Genomic DNA, 23369 nt, shown 5'->3' with positions numbered 1-23369 from the left:
TCCAGGATGGCATCTTTAAGACCAACCAAGTTTTTAACTGAAGGTATGGGTGTGCGTGCATAATAAAGCGTATAATACCCAGAATTAAACTTTGCTGGCCTTAAAGGTACCAATTTGGTCTCCAGCTTCAGATCAACAGGGCTGCCCACCTGAATCTACTTTTCTCCCAACAGCTCAGCACCTGTTCTCGGGCGGGGGGGGGGGGGGTGGTTCATATTCTGCCGCTGTGCCCTGCCCACATCAGGCCAGCTCCCCTTCTCCCCCTGCCTATAGTCCCCCAGTGGGTGCGCGCGCAGCCACAACTTACCCTCCAGCGAGGCGGCGCCGGGCGAAAGAAGGCGAGCACGGCTGCAGCTCCGGCGGCGGCTTCTCTCCAACCTCCCTGCCCTGCTCCGCGTCCCTTGAAGCCCCCGCCCCCAGGAGCTGGAACAGGAGAAAGGTCCGGCCTCCTTGCCAGGCGGTGGGTTGAGCCTCGCAGTGCCCTCTGCAGGAGCCGAGCTCCGGTGGGCAGGAAAAACAGAGCGAGGAGGTGGAGACCGCGGGAGGAGGCGGGGTGGCAACAAACAAACGCGGGAAAGAGCCGGGAAATACAACCTGGGGAAGCCATAGAGCAGGGATGGCCAAACTTGCTTAACATAAGAGCCACATCTGATGTCCGAGAGCCGCAAGACATGAACGTCAGATGTCTGAGAGCTGCAAGATATTAACATGAGATGTTTTAGAGCAGCAAGACTGGAAGGAAGGAAGGAAAATAGATGGGGAAGGAAGAAGAGGTAGAAAGAAAGCAACTTTATCTTTAAATGCATTCTCTAAACTGCCAGCTGACTTGGAGAGGAGATTTAAAGAGACAAATGTCTTCTCCAAGCCAGCCAGGGCAATGGGGGCATTGAGAGCCACACAATGTGTGTGAAAGAGCCACATGTGGCTCCCAAGCCAGTTTGGCCACCCCTGCCATAGAGGTTTCTATATTTCAGCCGTGTAAAATAACAAATGGGTTTATTGGGTAACGGATGGGCGGTGCCTGTGTTTTGAGTTAGGGCGGGAAGTGGTGTGTTGTTTCTTCGCAAGTATATCCCTTTAACATTTATTTTTATTTCATTACCCCTTTTACACTGCTGCAAAGAGCGTGAGACCAGCTGCACCAAAGAGCTGTCACAAATTCTTCCACTATCTTTCCTTCTCTCCCCGGCCCTCCTGTTTGCACAGATCAGCAGCTTTGATAAAGGAAAGCGGTTGGAGGAGTTCAAGAATCTCTTGAGTTATGGATCAGTTGGACTCATACAGAAACAACTTTTTTGGGAGAATAAAACAGGAGCCCAGCAGAACCTCAAAGATTAACAAAACGGTTTCTAGCATCAGCATTCATGCTGCTGTACCCTCCAGAATGACTTCTCCCTACATAATTCAGTAGATTCTTAAAAGTAAAATGCCTATTGTTAAAAGATGCATTTATATAAAGTTTTTTTTAATGGTGCACTAATGAAGGCAGGAAAGGAAAGGTCCCCTGTGCAAGCACCAGTCGTTGCCGACTCTGGGGTTGCTTTTACAACGTTTTCATGACAGACTTTTTATGTGGTGGTTTGCCATTGCCTTCCCGTCTTTTACACTTTCCTCCCAGCAAGCTGGGTACTCATTTTACCAACCTCGGAAGGATGGAAGGTTGAGTCAACCTTGGGCCAGCTACCTGAATCCAGCTTCCGCCAGAATCAAACTCAGGTCGTGAGCAGAGTTCAGACCTCAGTACTGCAGTACTGCTGCTTTACCACTCTGCACCACAGGGCCGCTTTAATGAAGGCAGACAGCATGATAAAGAAATTGGATGTCATATGGTTAGCCAAGAACAACATAAGAACATAAGAGAAGCCATGTTGGATCAGGCCAATGGCCCATCCAGTCCAACACTGTCACACAGTGGCCAAAAAACCCCCAAGTGCCATCAGGAGGTCATATGAAAGGCCAGCAGGGCACAGAGTGTTAGGCTTAAGATCTGAGAGACACCAGCTGCAGGTGCAACTCCTCACTCTGCCGTGGAAACTCACTGGGCAACAGTACCTCTCAGTTTCATCTACCTCACAGGACTGTTGTGAGGATAAAACAGGCAGAGGGAGGAACTGCTTTGGGTTCAAATTGGGAAGAAAAGCAGGGTAAAAGGAGCTAAATCAACAAGAGGCTATGTGGACAGCATCATTTCCAAATGCTATTTTAGCTAGCAGTATGAAAACAAGGTTGGTATTCTACTAAAGCAGAATTATGAATGACCATCTTGTTTTATAAGCTACAGAAAATGAAGCAGAAAAAGGGTTAAACACGGTGGACTTTACAGCACCATGTAAACATTGCAATCAGGAACTTACATTTCAGTACTTACAGAAAATTCCAGGTTGTGTTACCTCATTTCACATCCATGGAAGTCAACGTGCTTAGATACAAATTCTATTTTGGATTGTCCTGTTAAACCAGGCATCCAGAAGGTACTAAACAAGACTCCATTTAAAGTGCATTTTAATAATTATAAAGATTTGCATGAAAATTATGCTCAAATAAATAGTCAATCAAGACAGATAAACAAAAACAGATTTGTTCCAAATAGTTATTTTATTATGTTGTCTTCTCAGAAGCACTGACAGCAGCTTCAATTTCTTCAAACACTGGCACACTTCCTGTATAGTTGTTTGTCTCTATAGTTTCTAGTTTCTTCTGATAGTCATTTGGTAAGCCATTCTGCTTTGCCCCCATACAGATAACCTACACAAATAAAAGGCACATATGGAGTTATTTTAACGCCACTGATAATATATAGAAACGCAAAATGGGTTAAGGGACCAGCCTGTTCACACATACATGCATACCATCATATTTCTCTGCATTTGATGACTGGCAGCTGAAAGGGTAAAGTGAATCCAACAAGAAGATATGAGATATAAAAATTGTCTCATCTCAGACAAGTGATAACCTGTTCACACATACAAATGACTGCTTGATGCTGCAAGTGATAAGCATGCTCATGTAGACCAGCTTTCATACATCAGGCATGAATTCACGTAAATATATTGGCTTGTAACCTTCCACTAAACTCAGCAAAGCTTGAAGCCTTTCTCCAGCATGGTGTATTGGTTTGACCAGGATCTTGGCGTCCTAAGATTGAGCCTCCATTTTGCCACAGAAATTTACTGTAATCTTGGGCTAGTTACAGTCTCAACCTAACCTACCATCAATCAGTTTATTTGGAGGATAAAAAGGAGGAGGAGGACAACAATATTGTGAGCTGCTTTGAGTTCCCATTAGGGGGAAAAATAAGAAATTAATATCTAAACAGATAAATACAACTCAAGTGGAGGAAGAGCCATTTGAAGGTTCTATAATTTTAGCAGAGTGGTACAATACAATAGCCACCCTGAGCCTGCTTTGGCGGGGAGGGCGGAATACAAATTAAATATTATTACTATTATTACTACAATACAGGCCATCATTCAAGCTATCAACCTTGGATTTGCTGGGGGAAAAAACATTCTGCCATGCAAGAGGTGGTATGGAGTCATTTAAATCCACCCTAGGACAAGGAAGTCACTCCAAATGTTTCGCATCAAAGTTTTTGTACCATCTTGCATTTTACACATGCTCAACAATGAAAGTGTATTATGTGTTTCCCCTACTCTCAAATAATATTTACGGGGTAGTCTTAACCAGTGTTCCCTCTAAGCTGAGTTAGTGTGAGCTAGTTCACAGTTTTTTAGCTTCTGGCTCACAGAATTTTGTCTTAGCTCATGAAGAATGGCCCCAGAACAAACTAATTTATGCCGTAGCTCACAACTTTAGTGCTAGTAGCTCACAAAGTAGAATCTCTGCTCACAAGGCTCCACAGCTTAGAGGGAACATTGGTCTTAACCAATGCCCAGTAAGTGCAGCTGCCCAGGGTTCCACATTGGGGGGCCCTTAACTGCCTCCAATCTCAGCACTCTGACAGAGGGGGATGTAGCCAGCTTGACGGTAGTGGCTGCTTTTTTTTTCCCCTGAAGGGGGGGGGTGCACCACCTGCTGACCTGTTTTTCCTGTCTTACCACTAAACAAGATGTGACAGAAAAATAAAACTGGCTGTTTTCAGTCACAATTGGTTAGATCCAGCCATTTTTCCACTGCTGAAAAGGGGAGGAAAAATGGCCCTTTTAACTGTTAAACAGACTCTGGTGATCATCACAAGACCTGCATGGATAAAAGCCATGTGGGCTGGGGGCTGCAGTAAGAAGAGGCATTAAGAAGCATTGAATGAAAAAGCTGACTGGATTCGTCGCATTGAAAAGAACATCTTCCACTGAGGACCTGCAAGTATGTCCCATCCCTTACAAATATTGAAACGATAACGGTAGATTGTCCTACAGCTTACAAAGCACCATTTACCTTGCAGATATCCTAAACAATGCTTTTTAAAAAGTTCATTTCTTCCATTTTCAACATTTGCTAAAGCTATGAGAAGCAACTGAAAGAGAGAGATCTGCAGTCACCATTGTCAAAATGTGGAGTTCTAGTCAGAGAGAAACAAAGCAGCAGAAGTATTTCTAATTGCTGCAAGAAGTTGCACCCTCAGCATGATGTGATTTTTAAAAAATGAACAGACTATTATTCAGACATTGACTGCAGCAAAAAAATTAAATAGCCTCAAAGGATTTTAAAATAACAGTTTGGTCCTTTAATATACAGATAATAATAGACTGAGGACAGAGAAATGAATCTAGTGGCAACCAAGAGGATGTTTTTCTTCACAAGTTCATGAAGCACAACTGAGAAAAGGGAACTGAATCTTAACAGTGACATCCTAAACAAAGTTACACCCTTCTAAGCCCACACTGGCATGTGGGTGGAAAGGGCCGTCAAGTCACTGCCAACTTACGGCGACCCTGCAGGGTTTTCTTTTCTTTCTTTTTGTATTTTGTATGTGGTGGTAAAGCTGCAGCACTGCAGTCCTAAGCTCTGCTCACAACCTGAATTCGATCCCGGCAGAAGCTGGGTTCAGGTAGCTGGCTCAAGGTTGACTCAGCCTTCCATCCTTCCGAGGTCGATGAGTACCCAGCTTGCTGGGGGGAAATGTAGATGACTGAGGAAGGCAATGGCAAACCACCCCATAAAAAGTCTGCGGTGAAAACATTGTAATGCGATGTCACCCTAGAGACGGAAACGACTGGTGCTTGCAGGGGACTGCCTTTCTGTGTGCACCTGGAAGACATGGTAACCTCTGGTGACTGACCCCTACTGGGGGCCTGGAAGATATTTAGAGAGGTGGCTGAATAGAGCCTGCCCCTGCCTCTGGCATTCCAAGGAGGTCTGCCATCCAAGTATTTGCCAGAGTCAACCCTGCTTAGCTTCCACGATCTGACCAGACTGGACTTGCCTGGGCTATCCAGGTTAGGGTGACCCTGTAGGCTTTCAAGGCGAGATACCCAAAGATGGTCTGCGATTGCCTGCCTCGGGTAGCAACCCTGGACTTATTTAATAGCCTCCCATCCATGTACTATCTAAGGCTGACCCTGCTTAACTTCCAAGGTCAGGTTAGTCTGGACCATGCAGGACAGCCAGGCCATCCAGGACTTCCCTGGTTGCCTCCCCTCCAAGTACTAAAAAGAGCTGACCCTGCCTAACTTCTGAGAACTCACAAGACTGGCCCATTCAGGTCATCCAGGACTTCCTTAGTAGTCACTCGTCACAGTTGAGATGCAAGTTGAGTGAGAGTCAAGATTCAGTCCAGAGGGTTAGTTGCCAAAGAGCAGGGCCAATTCAAAGTGTGGTCCAGAAAGCGAAGTCTAGCAGTCCAAGGTTGCATACAAGAGCAAGCAGGTCTGATATCCAAGTCCAAAGCTGGTTCAAAGGTCACTGGAGTGGAGTCACAAGCAGAATCAGGAGCTCTGATTGCGGAGTCCACTGGATGGTGATTTGTTGCTTCCACATTGAGCAATCTCCCTTGACTGGCTGTTATAGATCCAGGTGGGCAGCTGTGTTGGTCTAAAGCAACAGAATGAAGTTACAGTCCACTAGCAAGACCAACAAGGTTTTATTCAAGGTATAAGCTTCGTATGTACACACACACTTCTTCAGATACAGTCTTTTACAGGCATCTGCTGGAAGGGCTTTCTTGTAGTCATCTGCTTGGGAGTAGCCCCGCAGCTACTCATCATGAGCAAGCAGCTGGTGTCAGGCCAGGAGATATGTGCTTTGTCTTCTCTTCTGGAGCTCCATTCTAAGCCTTCATCTCTAGAGCTCAAAGGGTGTGGGTGAAACTGGAAGGCAGGCAACAACCACCTGGGTTTCATCTGTTGGAACAGGGCTGGAAGGTGCTGGTGGCTCTGCATCAGCTGTGAACTCTTGACAAAGCTGCAGTTGCTCTTCTTGCTTGCGGCTTCTGCTGCTGACTACACAGGACTCCTCTCTTCCTGACTGACCCATGACATCCAGGTACCAATGAGGGCCAACCCTGCTTAGCTTCTGTGATCAAGACCTGGGTGGCCAGAGCACAGTAGGCTATCTGTTTAGGACAGCGCTGTTAACCTTGACTGGCAGACAACTCTCAAAACAGTAAAAGTCCCAAGCTGGAGGTTTAACTGCAAGACTCAAAAAAAGTAACCTTTTATTCTAATAGCTTACTTTTGGCTCCAGCATCCACACACTGTAGCTGCAAACGAGTAATATGTTGTGGGCTGTGTGTGCAATTAAGCATCTCCCAAACCATTCAAGACATGCAGCGACATTGCCAAAGGCTAGGAACAGATCTTGCAGGTTCAGCTTGTTCCAAGCATTCAACACGCATGTGGGGCAAATTAACATGACTGGCGAATCTCTCCAGCATTGCTGGCATGCCTCCTCCACTCTCCTTCCTCGCCTCTGTGTGGCTTCCCACCCAAGTGAACAGGAGTGGGAAGGTGTTGCAAGCTCACCTCATCTTCATGCCAGATTGGATCCTGCTCAAGTTTGGCAATGGGGAAAGAACTACCCTTCTGTGCTCCACTGACAGTGAAATGGCTGCAAGGAAGGCAGAGCTACCTTCCTTCCAGTGATGACTTTGCTATTCAAAAAGCATTTCAGTATTCTCCTCTGTGGTACACTGAGGATGCCCAAGGAGACTTGTGATGAAAACAGTGTCAATTTTTATGAATTCATTAGGACCAATGTTCTCTCTAAGCTGCAGAGTCTTGTGAGCAAAAATTCTACTTTGTGAGCTACTGATATTAAAGTTGTGAGCTACTGCATAAATTATTGTGCTCTGGGGCCATTTTCCTGAGCTAAGACAAAAATGTGTGAGCTAGAGGCTAAAAATCTGTGAGCTAGCTCACACTAACTCAGCTTAGAGGGAAAACTGGTTGGGACATGTACATCGTATTTAGCAAAAATGGAATTGCAGTGTCAAAGCAGCAGTGAGAAAACATGGAATATGGACATGACTTCCATGGACACATCTGGGCAAGATCTTTGCTGTGTGAAATTAGAACACCTACAGTATAGTCTCTTGATAGATAGTTACGTTAAAAAAATGTTCTCTGTTTCGGCCTGCCATATAGCACAGCAGTAACTAAGATCTTAGGAGTTGGGGTTCCTTGTCAGACACAGGCCAATTCTTTCCTTGGCTCAGTTCCTAAAACTAATACCAAAGCACAACTCTGTCCTAGATGATGAACAAGGTTCTCCTTATCACCTCCTGTACAAGCCTTTCTCTCATGCAATCCTACAAAGAGTTGCACCCTTCTAAGCCCATTCACTTCACTGGACTTAGAAGAGTGTTACTCTGTTTAGGGCTGCATTGTTAAGATGACAAAGAATACATACTTTTTTGTAGTGTGGAGAAGGAAGATTATGAACATAGTCATTCATCTGATAACATCGACATCTTAGTGTTTTCCCTTCTTGTGTGTTGACGCTGATTTCCATTGGGGCATAAAGACCACTTTCAACTCCCTCTTGTCTGAAACAGAAGTCACACCTTTCACATCAAATCATGACCAAGAAAACAAATGCAATAATTTATCTATTTAAAGTGTTGTATATGAGACAAAGTTTAACAGTATATTTCCCAGCAATTTCTAACACTTAGAATGCCAGCAACACCTACATTTATGCAACTAGGCTGTGTCTCAACAGCAGCTTTATGTGCTGCTAGCTGCAAAATTTAATGTTGAACTGGAAGTGAAAGAGGAATAAATAAAGTTATGCAATATTTAACAGCGAGAACAGCTCATTAGCACTGTGCCACTTGTGATGACCCTGTTAGTTCTCTAATCTCCTGAGTGGATAGAGAAAGGATCAACAGAGTGTTTGCATGCTGGTGGTCTGGATGTACATTGTGCAACCTCATCCATGCTCAAAACCCCCACAAAACTGATTTTAACAGAAGCCAGTCATTTCAAGAAATGAGTCATAGGACACTGACTATTAATGACACTACCCTTGCCAGAAGGAAATACTGTCTCCTACAAATCTTTCACTTTCTAGATTGGTACACCCCAAATTATCTGCAAGAATATGCAGAAGCCCATATTCAAACCTGTAATGTGCTCATATGCCACCTTAGATAAGTGATGCTCAACTTGATGCTTCTGATGGGTTTCCTGGGGTGCATTTACTTTGTCCATAAAGCACATAGCCAGTCCTGGCCTTTCAGAAGAAACCAGGACCAGTTCCTCACTAGCGGTTGCTCTGCCCCTGGGCTTTTGCTTTGCCTGGCTCAAGTGATCGATTCCCCACCAGTTGCTGTGCGGGCACATTTTGACCTGCAGCTCCTTCCAACTTCCCTTGTGGCTTTTTTATTATTATTTAATTTATATCCCACCCTCCCCGCCAAGGCAGGCTCAGGCGGCTCACAAATTTGAGGTCACACAGTTACATTGTGTGACCAAATAAAATAAAACAATAAAAACATAAAACATAAAAATTTCAAAAAACATCTACTTATACTGGTATCAAGGTTTCAGACAGTGATCTGAATGGTGGTTAGCCATTTTTGGTCTTGTTTTTTTAGAGATCAGGAAGCCATGAGGGAAATAGGAGAGAGTCGTAGGTCAAAATGCACCCATGCAGCAACTGGTGGGGAACTGATCATGTGAGCTGGGGAAACCAGAAGCCCAGGGGCAGAACAACTGTTAGTGAGGAATTGGTGCAGGAGGCATCACCTTTGTGCCTACAGGAACCACCCATTCAGAAACAGCTGCCTTTGTTGTAGGAAGACACTTGGCTTGCAACCTTCCAGTATTTTCTGATTGGCCCAAGCAGTTTCTGGCAGCCTTTTGGAAACTGGCCGCAGCCTTCACGGTGGCCTTTGTGTGGCTGTTCTCCAAAACTGCCATCAGGCTCAATGAGGACTCCAACCGTAGATTATTCATCAGAACACCTATTCAGCACTATAATCAGCTTTGCAAAGACAATCAATTTGATTTGCAATACTTCCTAGTCCTAACACTTACAAAGACATAGAGATCTTCCTGGGGGATGGAGTAAGGAGAAGACTCCTGTTCTGACTACTCATATAGAGACCAAGTCATACTGGCACAAGAAAGCAAGTGCCATCATGCCAAACAGGGGTGATACCTCAGAACCTCTGCAGCAGAAAGTTCCCCTTTAACAGAATCCTCCCCATTGCTCCACAACTGCTGCCAAATAGAAGTATCATGCGAAAGCACACAAAGGAGAGACCTTTTTATGAAACAAAATTCCTTATGCTGCCTTTGTCTTTGACTGTGTACCCTATGCCTCTTGCAGCAAAAATCCAAGATGAAACCCAGCTCTGATTAAATCATGCTCTGCAAGAGTTTAGGATGCTGTTTCTATTTTTTAAAGTGAAGTTTTGAGATTTAATAGAACACGCAACGAGATTTAAAAAAAAAATTCTGTTATGCGGCTTTAAATTTGGAGAGAAAGTGGCATGGTCTACAGGCTGATCTTGAAAGCTAAGCAGGGCCAATTTTTGGAAGGGAGACCTCCAAGGAAAACTCTGCGGAGGCAGGCAATGGCAAACAACCTCACTTGCCTTGAAAGGCACTTGCTGGGGTCACCATAAGTTGGCTAGGACTCGATGGCACTTTACACATACACAACTTTAAATTATTATTACAAAGCTAGCCATTCAGATCAATGCAATATTCTTTCTACACTACAATATTTAAAGTATCATCTTAGTGTTGACAATTGTTTTGGCAAAGAATTGACACCTTACAACAGAACACACAGAAGACCACCATTAATAAACTGTCAGAAGCCTGTGGGGTGTAGTGATTAGTGTCCAACTACAATCTGAGAGACCCAAGTTCAAATCCCCACTCTGGAAGGTTTGTGGGTGACCTTAAGTCAGTGTTTTGTACACTTAACCTAACCCATCTCACAGGATCATTGTGAGGATAAAATGGAGGAGAGGATAATTATGTAAACCATCTTGGGTGCCCAGTTAGGGAGAAATGTAAAGTATGAATGAAATAAATCCACTTACTTGTCCAGAGAACTTAAATCACAACTGTTCATTAGCCACACTATTCCCCAGACTTCATCACCAGGACTGTGTAGAATAGTGGCCGTACTTCCATGCCAGGTCAAACTCTGTTTCCCTTGAGGAGAGCCAAAAGCAAGCTTGTAATCCTGTGAATTAAATAGAAACCATCAGTCTCTGCCTATTTATTTACTGGCTTTGTTTCAATCCCATCCTTTCTGAGCATTCCAGCTGTCTTACAATATTACAAACAATACAAGAGATAGAACATCACAACACACAGATACCTTTCCAGTCTTCCTATCACTGATTTAATTGAAACAAAGTTCATGAAGAATCAGCTGAATACCAGAGGACAAACAAATCACTTCCCTTGTCATGTGCCTGATTTAGCTTCAATTTGATAACTGACCAAATAAAACAAAATGCAAGATATAAAAGAATAATATTATTTGGCTGCATCCACACAGCCAGTTTTCCATCTTCCTTCTTCTTCTGCTGCTGCAGCAAATGCAGAGGCATTCTCAGTGGCAATGCGGAGTCCATATAGTCAGTTTCCCCCACATTTTCCTTGTCCCTGGCCCCCATGTCCACCATTCCCCCCATCCTGTGCCACTGTAGGGTTTTTTCAGCCTTTTAAAAAAATCACAGAAATTAATGTATAGTTATAGTATTAAGCAACAGTCAGTTACCAATTTTAAGCTAGCTCAACATGTCTGTTAGATTTTTTTTTAAAAAAACCACCCTCTGTGAAATTCCACTGGCGTGGGGGAAATGGCGGCTATGGTGGTGCAGAAAATGGGACAGATGTGGGTAGAACCAGCAATACCAACTTTCCTGTCCCACACAGCATTTAAACGTGATTTGAAAAGATCATTATCAAATCATGTTTGGAAATTATGGATGCAAAGCAGGGGAATACATGGAGAGTGGACAGTTAGGGGACAGCTTCACGTGGATGCTAAAAAATCAAAAACAAATGAAAAAATTCCCTCCAGTCTGAATGCCGAATTGGAGTAAAACTTCTGTGTAGGTTGAAAGCAGTCTTCAGCTTTACCAGAAATGAGCTATATTCTAAGATCCCAAAGCTGATCCAGAACCCCCACTTAGTATATTTACAGTCTCCAGGCAAGCTAATAACAGTTGTGTTGTTGCCCTCTAGGTGCCAACATATTTGGCTTTCAAATCCCAAATGACCATATCTTATTAGCTACTTTCACTATAAGAACTGCAAAAAGATCAATAGGATTAAAAGTAACCTTATATATTTACTAAATTTTTATCCCATCTTTTTTCAAGAAGCCCAGAAGTTCCTTTTTTGTTAGGCAAACATTTGTTCATGATCACACATCTCCCATTTACAGCAGTCTCAAATTAAATAGCCAAGTGTCTTCAACATATGTAAAAAGAAAAACAAAAATAGGACCAACCTGTAACTTTCCTATGCCATGAAAAGCTGCAGATGGGTTTCTTAATGTTATCCTCTCCCGCAACAAGTTACTGCCATAGGCAAAATAGAGGAAATGTTTTTCCTTAGAGTTACAGTCTCCCAAGTTGCCACCTGATCCAGCACAAGCACAATTCTTGAGGGTTTCCATCGACCAGAGAGGAACTCTGGGGAAAGGAAAGTGCACTTATTTGTTAGGGCAGGACTTGGTCTATGAAAATACCGCTGAGCTGTTTTTCCAGAGCGCCTCAGCATTTACCTTTGTTCAGGCTGTTAATGGACAAAATATTTCTCCTTGCTGCTCTGCTGATGCTTTGGAAATTTCTTGTCCCTTGGTGGAGTTCCTCTCCACCCGTTTCCCCCTAGGAAGAAAATAACCTAATAATAACCCTTGAAACACAAAAAGCTCTCTCTTAGAACAGCAACTACAGTGGAGGAAGGAGTTTTGCAGATTCTAAAGCAAACTGTATCCCTGCAGTGCAAAAGGAGGCAAGCTAAAGACTGGGGAGTTTGCAGTGCAAAAGTGAAAAGCAGTTTTGTGTGTATGCAAGAGGGAAAGGAGAAAGTGCTCCTATCTAAGATGAAACATGCCTCTGCCCAGAGACTAACATGGGCACTGGAGATCATCCCTGCAATATGTATTGCACAGTTCTTGTCACTGGTTCAATCAATCGTTTTATTTATATTAATTTATATGGTTCAGAGGAATGGGTATTTGGGAGATAAGTATTCTCCTTTGGTGATGTGCAGCTTGTGTAGATAGGCCCAAAGAACTGCTTCCTAATCAGACTTGATCTAGTTTGACTGAGGCAGCAAAGGCTTTAGCCATGCTTTCACTCCTCTCCCTTCCATCTATAGTGCTTTCCAGTATGAATCAATTCAAACATATAAATGCTAAGTTATCTCCATCATCTTTGACAAGATGGTAACCAAAATTAGGGATGCCAGCCTCCAGGTAGGACTTGGGGATTCTCCTGCATTACAGCTCATCTCCAGGCTACAGAGATCAGTTTCCTTGGAGAAAATGGGTGCTTTGGAGGGTGGAGTTTGTGCCATTGTACCCCATTGAGGTACCTGTCCTCCCCAGGCTCCATCCCCAAATCTCCAGAAGTTCGCAACCTGGGTCTGGCCACCCTACTCCCCCATCCCTTGCTGGTGGCCACAGCGGACCTGCCAACCCTACCCTAAATGTAAATCAATTTGTCATCATAGAACAAGGTTCAAAGCCCCATTGTGCCATGAAAGTGCCAGGGTGACCTTGGCCAGTCATACACCCTCAGCCTATCTTATCCTACAGAGTTGCTGTGAGGATAAAATGGAGAAAAGGAGATCAATGTAAGTCACTTTAGGTGGGAGAAATGTAAGCCACCGGGGAGAAGGCAGGGTATAAATGAATAGATATCGAGCCATAGAATCTTTGTAACTGTGCTTTTGTGGAATGGCTGGCAATACCTAGTAAAGGAATCACTAACTGCATTTCCCTGGGTGGTTGTCGGTTTTTTGTGGGGAAGAAGGGGCACATCACCATTAATTTGATTTCACAAATTTCAGACAGTCAATGTAAATGTGCACATTTGGCACTTGTTTCAGGTAGCTGGTTAAAATTTGCCCAATGTCTCCTATCAGAATCATCACAAACCTTTTTAAGCATTCTCATTCCCATATTGTTGTTATGTCCGTTATCTAAAGTTTCAGAAACATACAAATTCTATCACATGCTCTCAAGAACTGCCCTTCTGAATCCAAACATTTCTTGAGCCAAAACCTCTCAGTTCTCAAGGGAGGGCTTTCTCTCATACATCTTCACCATCCCACTTTTTAAGACTGGGCACACAGATCTCTTCTGATGCTCTTGTCTTCAATCACAAGTCACTCTGGAGAGAATTTTCTCAGTAGAGGCCCAGTAAACTACAAACCAATTGCTTTAATGAGGGCTGTCATGTTTGGGGCTAGTTTATTCAGTCAAGCCAGAATATGCGCCTATTTATTTGGTGGACCGTACTAGCTCCCCCCCCCCCTTATCCTCTCCTTTAGATTAGATAGTTGAGTTGAAGTTCTGATCATATTAAATTTATACATGACAGGCAGTACTTTTTCTACACAAAAATTCTACCCCTCCTCTTCTGTTCAGACCCCTTCCCACATGTCCTGTATCCTCAAGGTTACTGATTCCTCCAAGATGTCCCAAATATAACCCCCTCCCGAGAGACCAAGTTACCCTTCCAAGAATGCACCTTCCCCTTGCAATATGCAGCCCCCTCCTCCCCATTCTTCAGAGCCTGTGGGGCCAAGCCCAGGCCGCCCCTTCTCGGACTCGAGACTCCCCTCCTCCCCCGTTGAACCCCAACCTACAGCCTCCAGTTCCCGCTCGCCTCTTCCTTCCTCACGGCAGCAACCGCGGCTGACCTCTCGCAAAGAGCAAGCAGCAACCCGTACAGTCGGCGATGGCGATGTTCATTGGCTGAGAATGTTTCAGCTGCCGTCGCCGACGCTTCTGATTGGCAGAAGGTCCCGTTGCAGTCTTCCTCCTTTCTCTTTGAGGTGACGGGTCGGTTTGCAGGCAGGTTGAGGCGCTTGAAGTTTCCAGTGATTGCTGCTGACTAGCTACGTGTTCATTTGTGACTGCTCAGGTGCGCTGGCCAAAGCCAGACCACAGAAGAATAATGTTTTTTGTTTAACAGAGCGCTGCTTGGGCACAGTCCTGTGGATGTTCACTCAAAAGTAAGCCCCACACAATTCATGTGTTGGTCTGAAGCAGCAGAACAAAGCTTGAGTCCAGGGTCACCAAGACCAACAAAGTTTTATTCAAGGTATAAGCTTTCATGTGCATGCACACTTCTTCAGATACATTGAAACAGATTTCCTCACATACATAAGGGGGGAGGGGTGGTGGTGGTAGTAGTTCCCGGAAAGGACTAGTTAAAGTCAAGATGCATAAGTAACTGGGCAGCAATAATAGCTGAGATTGGATTAAGGTGGTTGGTAAAATCTGTGAATAGCAGTAAATTAGCATATAAATACCAGAGTTAACAAACAGATGTGTAGACAAAATTTGAGTCCCAAGGCATTGCCATCTCCAACAAAGTTCAATTTTGGGTATCAGGAATAAATGAGAGACTTGGCATATGTAGATATGCACACTCCTTCAGATATATTCCCTCAAATGTTACATATAGGTAGAGAAGGATAGTTGCCAGGAAGGCCTAATTAGAGTCAAAATGCATAAGTAACTGAGCAATAAATATACTTAAGATTGGAATAACACATTTGATAAAAATTGTGGATAGCAGCAATTTGGCATACAGACAATAAAAGAGTTAATAGAAGTAACAGCCATAAAGACAGCTAAGATTTGAATAATGCATTCGGTAAGATTTGTGGCTAGCAGCAAAGTGATATATAGATAATAAAAGAGTTACCAACAGATATAAGAACTAAGTTTGAGTCCAATGACACTTTTAAGACCAATAAAGTTTATTTCTGGGTACAAGTGAGACCTAAGTGACTTAGCATGAGTGGTGAGATAAGAAACTAATATCTCTGTTAAGCCCTGGGGGCTTTATTGTCCTGAGTGTTGTAATAACTTGTAATTCAGATGTAATTCACACAGTCTCAGACTACCCTACCTGACAGAGTTGAAGTGAGAATAAAATAAAGTAAGGTTGCCAATTCTAGGTTGGAAAACTCCCAGAGATTTAGGGACAGAGTCTGGGGAGGACGGTGTTTGGTGAAGAGAGGGGCCGAAGCGTGGGAGGCAGACATGCGGCTCTACGGTTCTGCAACGATAAGTCTATGACAAGCCTCTTTCAACTTTTAACTCTGGTGAAGAGAGGGACCTCACTGGATACAATGAAGAAGAACAAGAAGAGATTGGATTTATACCCTGCCCTTCACTACCTGAAGGAGTCTCAGATCAATTTACAATCTCCTTTCCCTTCTCCTCCCTACAACATACACCCTGAGGTAGGTAGGGCTAAGAACTCTGATAGAAACTGTTCTTTCCAGAACAGCCTCTGACAGAGTTATGACTGACCCAAGATCATTCCAGCAATTGCATGTGGAAGAGTAGAGAATAAAACCCAGTTCTCCCAAATAAGAGCCTGTGCACTTAACCACTACACCAAACTGGTCACCAACTAGTCTGTCTCAGGCTGAGCACTCTGTTTGCAAAACAGGGATAATCATACTTGTAAGGTTATTGAAGGTTATCACAAGAAAATTAGGTGAAATGCTCTGGAAACTTCAGACTGAAGCATTGAATTAAGTGAATAATGCTGGTGAGACCACCCCCCAAAGCAGCCATTTTCTCTAGGGGAACTTGTAATATGGAAATCAGTTGTCACTGTGGAAGATTTCCAGGCCCTGGGGAGGGGAGAAGCCTCAGTGGTCTGTTTGAAGCAGTGCAGGGACCTGATTTGGATTGGGACCACAGTATGTGGAGAGGTTTGAGTTCCTACTCATCCATGGGAGATTGCTGGGCGACCTTGAGTCACAGACTCTCAACCTGACCTATCTCACAGAGATCCTGAGAGGATAAAATGGAGGAAAGGAAAACGAAGTAGGGCATTTTGAATCTCCAGGGAGGGATAAAGGAGGAGTATAAAGAAGTAAGTAAATAATCTGGTTCAGATAATAGAATCAGAGACTTGGAAGGGACCTCCAGGGTCATCTCTACACAATGCAGGAAATACACAAATGCCTCTCTCGCATATGCATCCCCAGTGACCCCTGCTGCATGCCCAGAAGATGGCAAAAACCTCCAGGATCTCTTGCCAAACTGGCCTGGAGAAAAGTTACTATCTGACCCCAAAAAGGCAATCAGCATTTCCCTGGGTGTGTATGTCAATCACATTCTCTCAGTCTAGGTGCTTCACAAGGATATTGTTGGCCAGATAAAAAAGAAGGGGGTGGGGAAAAGAAGATATCTAAAATGAGTACCCAGCTTGCTGGGAGGGAAGTGTAGATGACAGGGAAGGCAATGGCAAACCACCTCGTAAAAAGTCTGCAACGTCACCCCAGAGTCGGAAATGACTGGTGCTTGCACATGGGACTACCTTTACTATTTTTGTTATGATCTCACCAGGTAGCCTTAGGCCAACTAGTCTTTCCCAGGCTGAGCACTCCATTTTCAAATCAAGGATAATCATACTTGCAAAGGTTGTTTTAAAGTTACAATAAGAAAATTTAGGTGAAGTGCTCTGAACACTTGAGACTGAAGCACTGAATTAAGTGAATAAGTGAAAAGAGTTGTTTAACACTTCCAAGCACCCAGAGTACTTCACAACCTGACAGAAACAAATAGTAGACAGTGAATGCAGAGTCACAACATGGTCATTCGTGACAAACACAGTAATCAGAAGCCTGAACATGTGAGTTCACCTCTAGAATAAATGCAGCACTCATCTGCTAGCTCTGTTTTTCAAAAAGGTTAAAGGCAAAAGACCTCCCTGATGCTACTGGATAGGAAACATTTAGGAGACTATTGTCCACTGAATTCAGTAGAAATCGGTGAGCTGAAACTGGGCTGCTTAGAATATTCCAGCTTTTTCTAATTGACAGTTCACTCACCGTACTGCTGAATGAGGCTTGCTTTTAGGTCCAGAGTATCTCCGAAAACTGCTGATGGCACTGTAGCCATTTAAGTTGTGTGAAGTTGTCTCCAGCAACCACTAATTATTTGGATGCTTTTTCACATGAGCACAAACATCCTATTTATCACAAACAGCTAACCAAATATACATTTCTCCAATGTGTGCTAAAATTGTACTGGGAGACCAGCAATACTCTCTCAAAGCTGTGAAGTCTTGTGAGCAAAAATTCCACTTTGTGAGCTACTGACATTAAAATTGTGAGCTACTTAGTTTGCTCTGGGGGCCATTTTTCCTGAGCTAAGACAAAAAAGCGTGAGCTGGAGGCTAAAAGAACTGTGAGCTAGCTCACACTAACTCATTTTAGAGGGAACACTGGCAGCCAGTAAAGCAAATCAAGCTATAACTCTGTAAACGCATGCAGTAATAAATAACTAGCAGAGAAAGTAAATAAGGCTTTGGCTATGACAAATTTATTTTGGTCATTGTTCCTGTTGAGATTTACTGTATTGGACCTCCCCTCATTGTTCTCCATGAATCATTTTGGCAGCAATTCTTGCTTATAAATTAGTATAGGCAAAATGATTTTATATACAAGCAATTTCTGATACATCTGTTCAGTCATTATATCCCACATTAAGGCTTTCTTTTTAATGCAGGAATGCACAGGAACACAGTTCCCACTGGCTTGGCATCATGGGGTGTGGCCTAATATGCAAATAAGTTCCTGCTGGGCTTTTTCTACAAAAAAGCCCTGTGTGAAACAATGGTGATGTCAGGGGCATGGCCTAATATGCAAATTAGTCCCTGCTGTGCGAAACAATGGTGATGTCAGGGGTGTGCAGTGTAGGTGATTTGCATCAGGAAAACTATGAGGGGCATGAGGTAACACTCACAGGGCACACCGAGCACCACCAGCCCTGATCAGAATGGGGAGCTCTTCACAGCTGTTGTTAGTTTTTATTCTAAAGGGGAGGGGAGAGAATGCACATCTTTTGCCTAGAATACCAATAAGTGAAAGTATTGTTGTAGGCTTGCTCTTTGGTTATAGTTAATAGACTAGGACCAAACTGGTACACTTGCTGAGAGCCAGGGTAGGTTTTCCCCCTCTGCATTGTGTATTGGATATATTACACTGTTCTTTTATTTCAGTGTTCTTTAATTCTGTAATCCAGTTTTACTGAATGCTGTGTTGCAGGGGGTTTTTTGAGCAGGAATGCGGTTCCAGTTGGCTTGGCATCAGGGGTGTGGCCTAATATGCAAATGAGTTCCTGCTGGACTGTTTTTTGTTTTTTACAAAAAAGACCTGTGTGGCATCAGGGGATGTGGCCTAATTTGCAAACAAGTTCCTGCTGGGCTTTTCCTACAAATAAAGTCTGTATCCTACTGGTCATCACTGCATTGTCTTCTTCTGTAACCTTCTTGTAACCTCAGTGAGAAAGGCAAGCTATCAATGAAGAGAAATAACTAAATGTTATTATTAATGGTCATTAGGACAACTCTGTCCTGATCCATGAGAACTTGAAGAAGGTGACCCGTCACCCCTCCCAGATGATGGCTGGAGGTGAGCATATGTGCCAGCATGTTTTGGTTTAGAAAGATCTTTTGAGCTGGTTTGGAGGGCAGTATCTTTCTGAGGATCAGATGTGGGGCAACAGAGTAGCTGCCCTGTGTGGATGTATGTATCTCTGTCTCCACCTGCACTCTAGTATATTTGTAAATATAGCACATGTTACCAGAAACATTACATGAGTCCAGCACTTTCTCCTCCAAACCAGCCTGATAGCTCTGCCCTGGGGTACCCTATTACTCAGGAAAGTAGGCAATGTTGTCTGTATGCAAATAAATATGTTAAATAAATCACCTTGGGTGCTATTGTTTTTTGGTTGGGTTTTTTTTTTGCAGAAATGCTAATTAAAATGCTTAAATCAGCTCAGGTCCCTTAACTGAGAACACTGTGTTGTATTTCTGTGCATTCCATGGGGCTGGGCCAGCCCAGCAACTCCTCTACAACATTTGCATGGTTTGGAAAAGGTCAATGCATGTCCAGTTCTCTATTTGCAAAACCCCACAGTAGCCAACTTTAATAGACATGCAGGTGCATTTCTACACTGCCTAAGAGGGTTGCTTTTGACAATGTTGTTCTATGTCGTATTATTTAGACACATTATTTAGGCCAGTTAAAATCCTTGCCATCTCTATTGTACTTTGGTATTATATCATTGTTAATAGGACTACAGTCTGGCATCATTGCTTTTAGATTGACACCCAAAGAACATCATTGCAGAATGACATTTTCCAAGCAGTGAAACAGCAACTGAGTGAAGATTTGGGCCAAAAATCATATCCCATTCTAGAAGTGCTCTGTGGATGATTGTCAAAGTGCTCAGCTGGCATCAACACCTGCAAGCAGACTACTGCCAACGCTGGTGCTCAAGTACATGATTTTAGCGGGAACTCTACAGCAAACAGAGGAAATTAATGCAACCTCAGACAGAAGTTCACATTTAATTATTCATTGCTGCCTTTTAATCTCTGACATTTTTGCTATTTCTGCTTTCAATATCGTATTTTTAAAAGAATACTCTTGAATTGATTGCCGTGAATTGACAGCTTAAGCATTTGTAACTTGCCCTCTCTGAGCAGCGTTAACATTTCTGAGTAATTATTGTGCTAGCTGTTGCCCCCTCCATGACAGAGAGCTTCCTCCCACCTCACCACTGGGTCATTATACACCGATTTTTTAGACTCCCGGGATGTTGTGTAAGTGCTGGTCTGCAGCCAAGGCCGTGTCCCAAATAAAATGTATGAGTTGGTAATACACCTTTACAACCATTAGGTGCCACTCTGACTCCAGGAAAACAATGCCAGGAAGGATGTACTGAAGCTCACTGCTCCCTTCATTTTCTATGCTTTATATTGAATCCAAAGCTCTGATATCTTCAGAGCAGTTTTCTGATGGGTGCTTTGCTTTGTTGCCTTTCTCCCTAGATTGATTGTCAGTTTTTGTGGAGTTATGCTAGGTGCTTGGAACTACAGAAACGATAACAGTTCCAGAGGCTATCAGTTCTTATTCCAGAGGGGTAGGACAACCCAGAATAGCCCAGTCTTGTCAGATCTTGGAAACTAAGCAAGGTCAGCCCTGGTTAGTGTTTGGATGGGAGATATGGTTGCCAACCTCCAGGTAGGTTCCCAACTTCCTGCCAGGGGGTGGGGGTTCCCCTGGTTTCTGGGGCCCCAACCTACTGCCACGGAGCTGACTGGTAGGGAAAGCCCCACCCCCAAAGAGCCCTGACACACTGTGACGTGCCCAGAGTGATGACATCATCCGGAATGAAGCTATTGCACCAGGCATATTGCCGGGGGATGGGTATGCTCTATCATTTAGGGGAAAAAATCCATGATAATCAGTTCATATGAGGCAAATGGCTGCTTTGGAAGGCGGACTCCATGGCATAATACCTCCCTTCCCCAAACCCCAGAATTTCCAGGTATTTCCCAATCTGAGGCTGGTATCCCTAGTGGGAGCCCCCCAAAGAAATTGGAGGTCCCCTTTGGCGGTCTCCCATTAGATACATTGAAACAGATTTCCTCAAATGTTGCATGTAGGTGGGAGGCTTAGTTGCCAGGAAGTGCTGATTATAATTAAGATGAATAAGTAACTGAGCAATAAATACAGCTAAGATTGGAATAACATGCTTGCTAAAATCTGTGAATAGCAGCAAACTGGCACACAAATAATAAAGCACTTAATAACAGATGTTTGAGTCCTGTGGCACCTTTAAGACCGACAAAGTTTAATTTAGGGCATAAGTGAGAAATGAGTGACTTAGCATGTATAGTGAGATAAAAGCCCAATATCTCTATTAAGCCCTGGAAGTTCCATTGTCCTTAGTGTTGTAATAACTTGTAATTCAGCAGTCTCCTGTTCCAGTCTGCTACTGAAAGTCTTTTGCAATAAAAAAAAAACTACTTTGAGGTCACCAATTGAGTGCCCTGGGAGGTATAAATGTTCTCTTATAGGTTTCTTGGTTTTGTGATTCTTTTTGTCATATTTGTGTCTGTTATCCTTCGGAGTAGGATCTGACCTATGTAGAGAACAGAGGGACATTGTTGGCATATAATGGCATATACAATATTAGAAGATGAGCAGGCAAATACACCTGAGATGGTGTAGTTGATTTTGTTAGGTCCAGTGACTGTGTTGTCTGGGTGTATGTGGCAGCAAAGTTGGCATCTGGGTTTATTGCAAGCTCTGTTATCTGTGTCTATGTTCAAATGTTGTATTAATGTGGGTGAGGAGTTGTTTGAGATTGGGGGGCTGTCTGGATGCAGGAAAAGGTTTGTCCTTCAGTACTTGTGAAAGAGAACTTATGCAGCAGAGGTTGTAAGTCACTGACGATAGGTTGAGCTGTTTTGAGTTGAGAGCTGTATGCAATCACTAATGGTGTATCTGAAGAAGTGTGCATGCACATGAAAGCTCATATCTTAAATAAACTTTCAGTTTGGTGTAGTAGGTAAGTGTGCAGACTCTTATCTGGAAGAACCAGGTTTGATTCCCCACTCCTCCACTTGCACCTGCTGGCATGGCCTTGGGTCAGCCATAGCTCTGGCAGAGGTTGTCCTTGAAAGGGCAGCTGCTGTGAGAGCCCTCTCCAGCCCCACCCACCTCACAGGGTGTCTGTTGTGGGGGAGGAAGGTAAAGGAGATTGTGAGCCGCTGTGAGACTATTCGGCGTGGAGGGCGGGATATAAATCCAATATATTCTTCTTCTTGATCTTAAAGGTGTCACTGGACTCAAATCTGTTCCAATGGTGTTCTGTTATTGTCTCTATTGGGCTTGTCTTGCAATAGTTTTTCTTTAGGTTCTATTCTAGCCTTGTTAATCTGTTTCTTGACTTCATCAGGTGGATACATTAGTTCCAAAAAGGTTTGTTGTAGATTCTCAGGTGAGAATCTCTGTCTGTAGGAGTGGAGCAGGTGCGGCTGTAGTGTAGAGCCTAGTTTAATACAATGGATCATTTAATATGTTTAGGATGGTGGCTGGAGGCACGTAGGTATGTTTCTCAGTCAGTAAGTTTCCAGGTATAACTGATGTTTATGCGTCCATTGTGTATTTTTACACTAGTGTTCAGAAATTTATTTCTTGCATAGATTGATTCATTGTCAGGTTGAAAGTGGGGTGAAAGTCATTGAGTGCCTGGTGGAATATGTCCAGGGCTTCTTTACCATGTGTCCAGACAATAAAAATGTCATTAATGTATCATAGGAATAAGAGTGGTGGGAGTAGGTGGAAATTTAAGAAGAGTTGCTCCAAGTCAGCCATAAAGATGTTAGTATACTGTGGGGCCATGCAGGTACCCATGGGGAGAAAGTCATACCACTGACCTATAGGATCAAGTTGTCACCAAATTTAAAGTTGTTATGGGTGAGAACAAAATGACAGAGTTTGGTGGCAAAGTCAGCTGCGGTATTGTCAGAAATCATATTCCTTATGGCTTGTAATCCATCTTTGTGTGGGATGTTGGTATACAGAGATTCCACATCCATTGTGGCTAAAATAGTATTCTTTGGAACATTTTTCAAAGATTGTATTTTCCTCAGAAAGTCTGTGGTGTTGTGCACATAACTATGAGTGTTGATGGCATAGGGCAGTGATGGCGAACCTTTTAGAGACCAAGTGCCCAAACTGCAATCCAAAACCCACTTATTTATTGCAAAGTGCCAACAAGGCAATTTAACCTGAATACTGAGGTTTTAGTTTAGAAAAAACAACTCATAGTGAAATTAACAAACAGAAAAAACATTTGGTCTGGATAGCATTTGCTTAGGAAACCAACAAAATAGTAACATGTCAGAATGGGAGAATGATGGTGAGAGT

The 23369-nt window shown here is 43.4% G+C and overlaps 1 protein-coding gene across 1 annotated transcript; it reads right to left on the bottom strand.

Moving 5' to 3' along the window:
• Window positions 1–2576: 2576 nt before the first annotated feature.
• GGCT (gamma-glutamylcyclotransferase) lies at window positions 2577–14361 on the bottom strand. Its single transcript, XM_060248857.1, has 6 exons — window positions 14253–14361; window positions 12160–12262; window positions 11884–12067; window positions 10457–10602; window positions 7807–7942; window positions 2577–2745 (listed from the first exon to the last, which is right to left on the bottom strand). The coding sequence occupies exons 3-6, from the start codon at window positions 12049–12051 to the stop codon at window positions 2599–2601; spliced, it is 597 nt and encodes a 198-aa protein (XP_060104840.1). The 5' UTR covers window positions 12052–12067; window positions 12160–12262; window positions 14253–14361; the 3' UTR covers window positions 2577–2598.
• Window positions 14362–23369: the final 9008 nt, after the last annotated feature.

Source organism: Heteronotia binoei, chromosome 10, assembly GCF_032191835.1.
Source record: "Heteronotia binoei isolate CCM8104 ecotype False Entrance Well chromosome 10, APGP_CSIRO_Hbin_v1, whole genome shotgun sequence".
Taxonomy (NCBI): domain Eukaryota; kingdom Metazoa; phylum Chordata; class Lepidosauria; order Squamata; family Gekkonidae; genus Heteronotia; species Heteronotia binoei.
Note: the sequence above shows the minus strand (reverse complement) of the source record. Positions and strands in the feature narration are given on the sequence as shown.

Excerpts from the sequence above, each read along its gene's own strand:
- GGCT (XM_060248857.1), bottom strand. The coding sequence starts at position 12,051 with ATGGAAACCCTCAAGAATTGTGCTTGTGCTGGATCAGGTGGCAACTTG. Across the intron at positions 10,603-11,883 it reads ATGGCATAGGAAAGTTACAG|GATTACAAGCTTGCTTTTGG; the intron begins GTTGGTCCTATT and ends TTTAATTCACAG. Across the intron at positions 7,943-10,456 it reads GATTTAAGTTCTCTGGACAA|ACAAGAGGGAGTTGAAAGTG; the intron begins GTAAGTGGATTT and ends CTTCTGTTTCAG.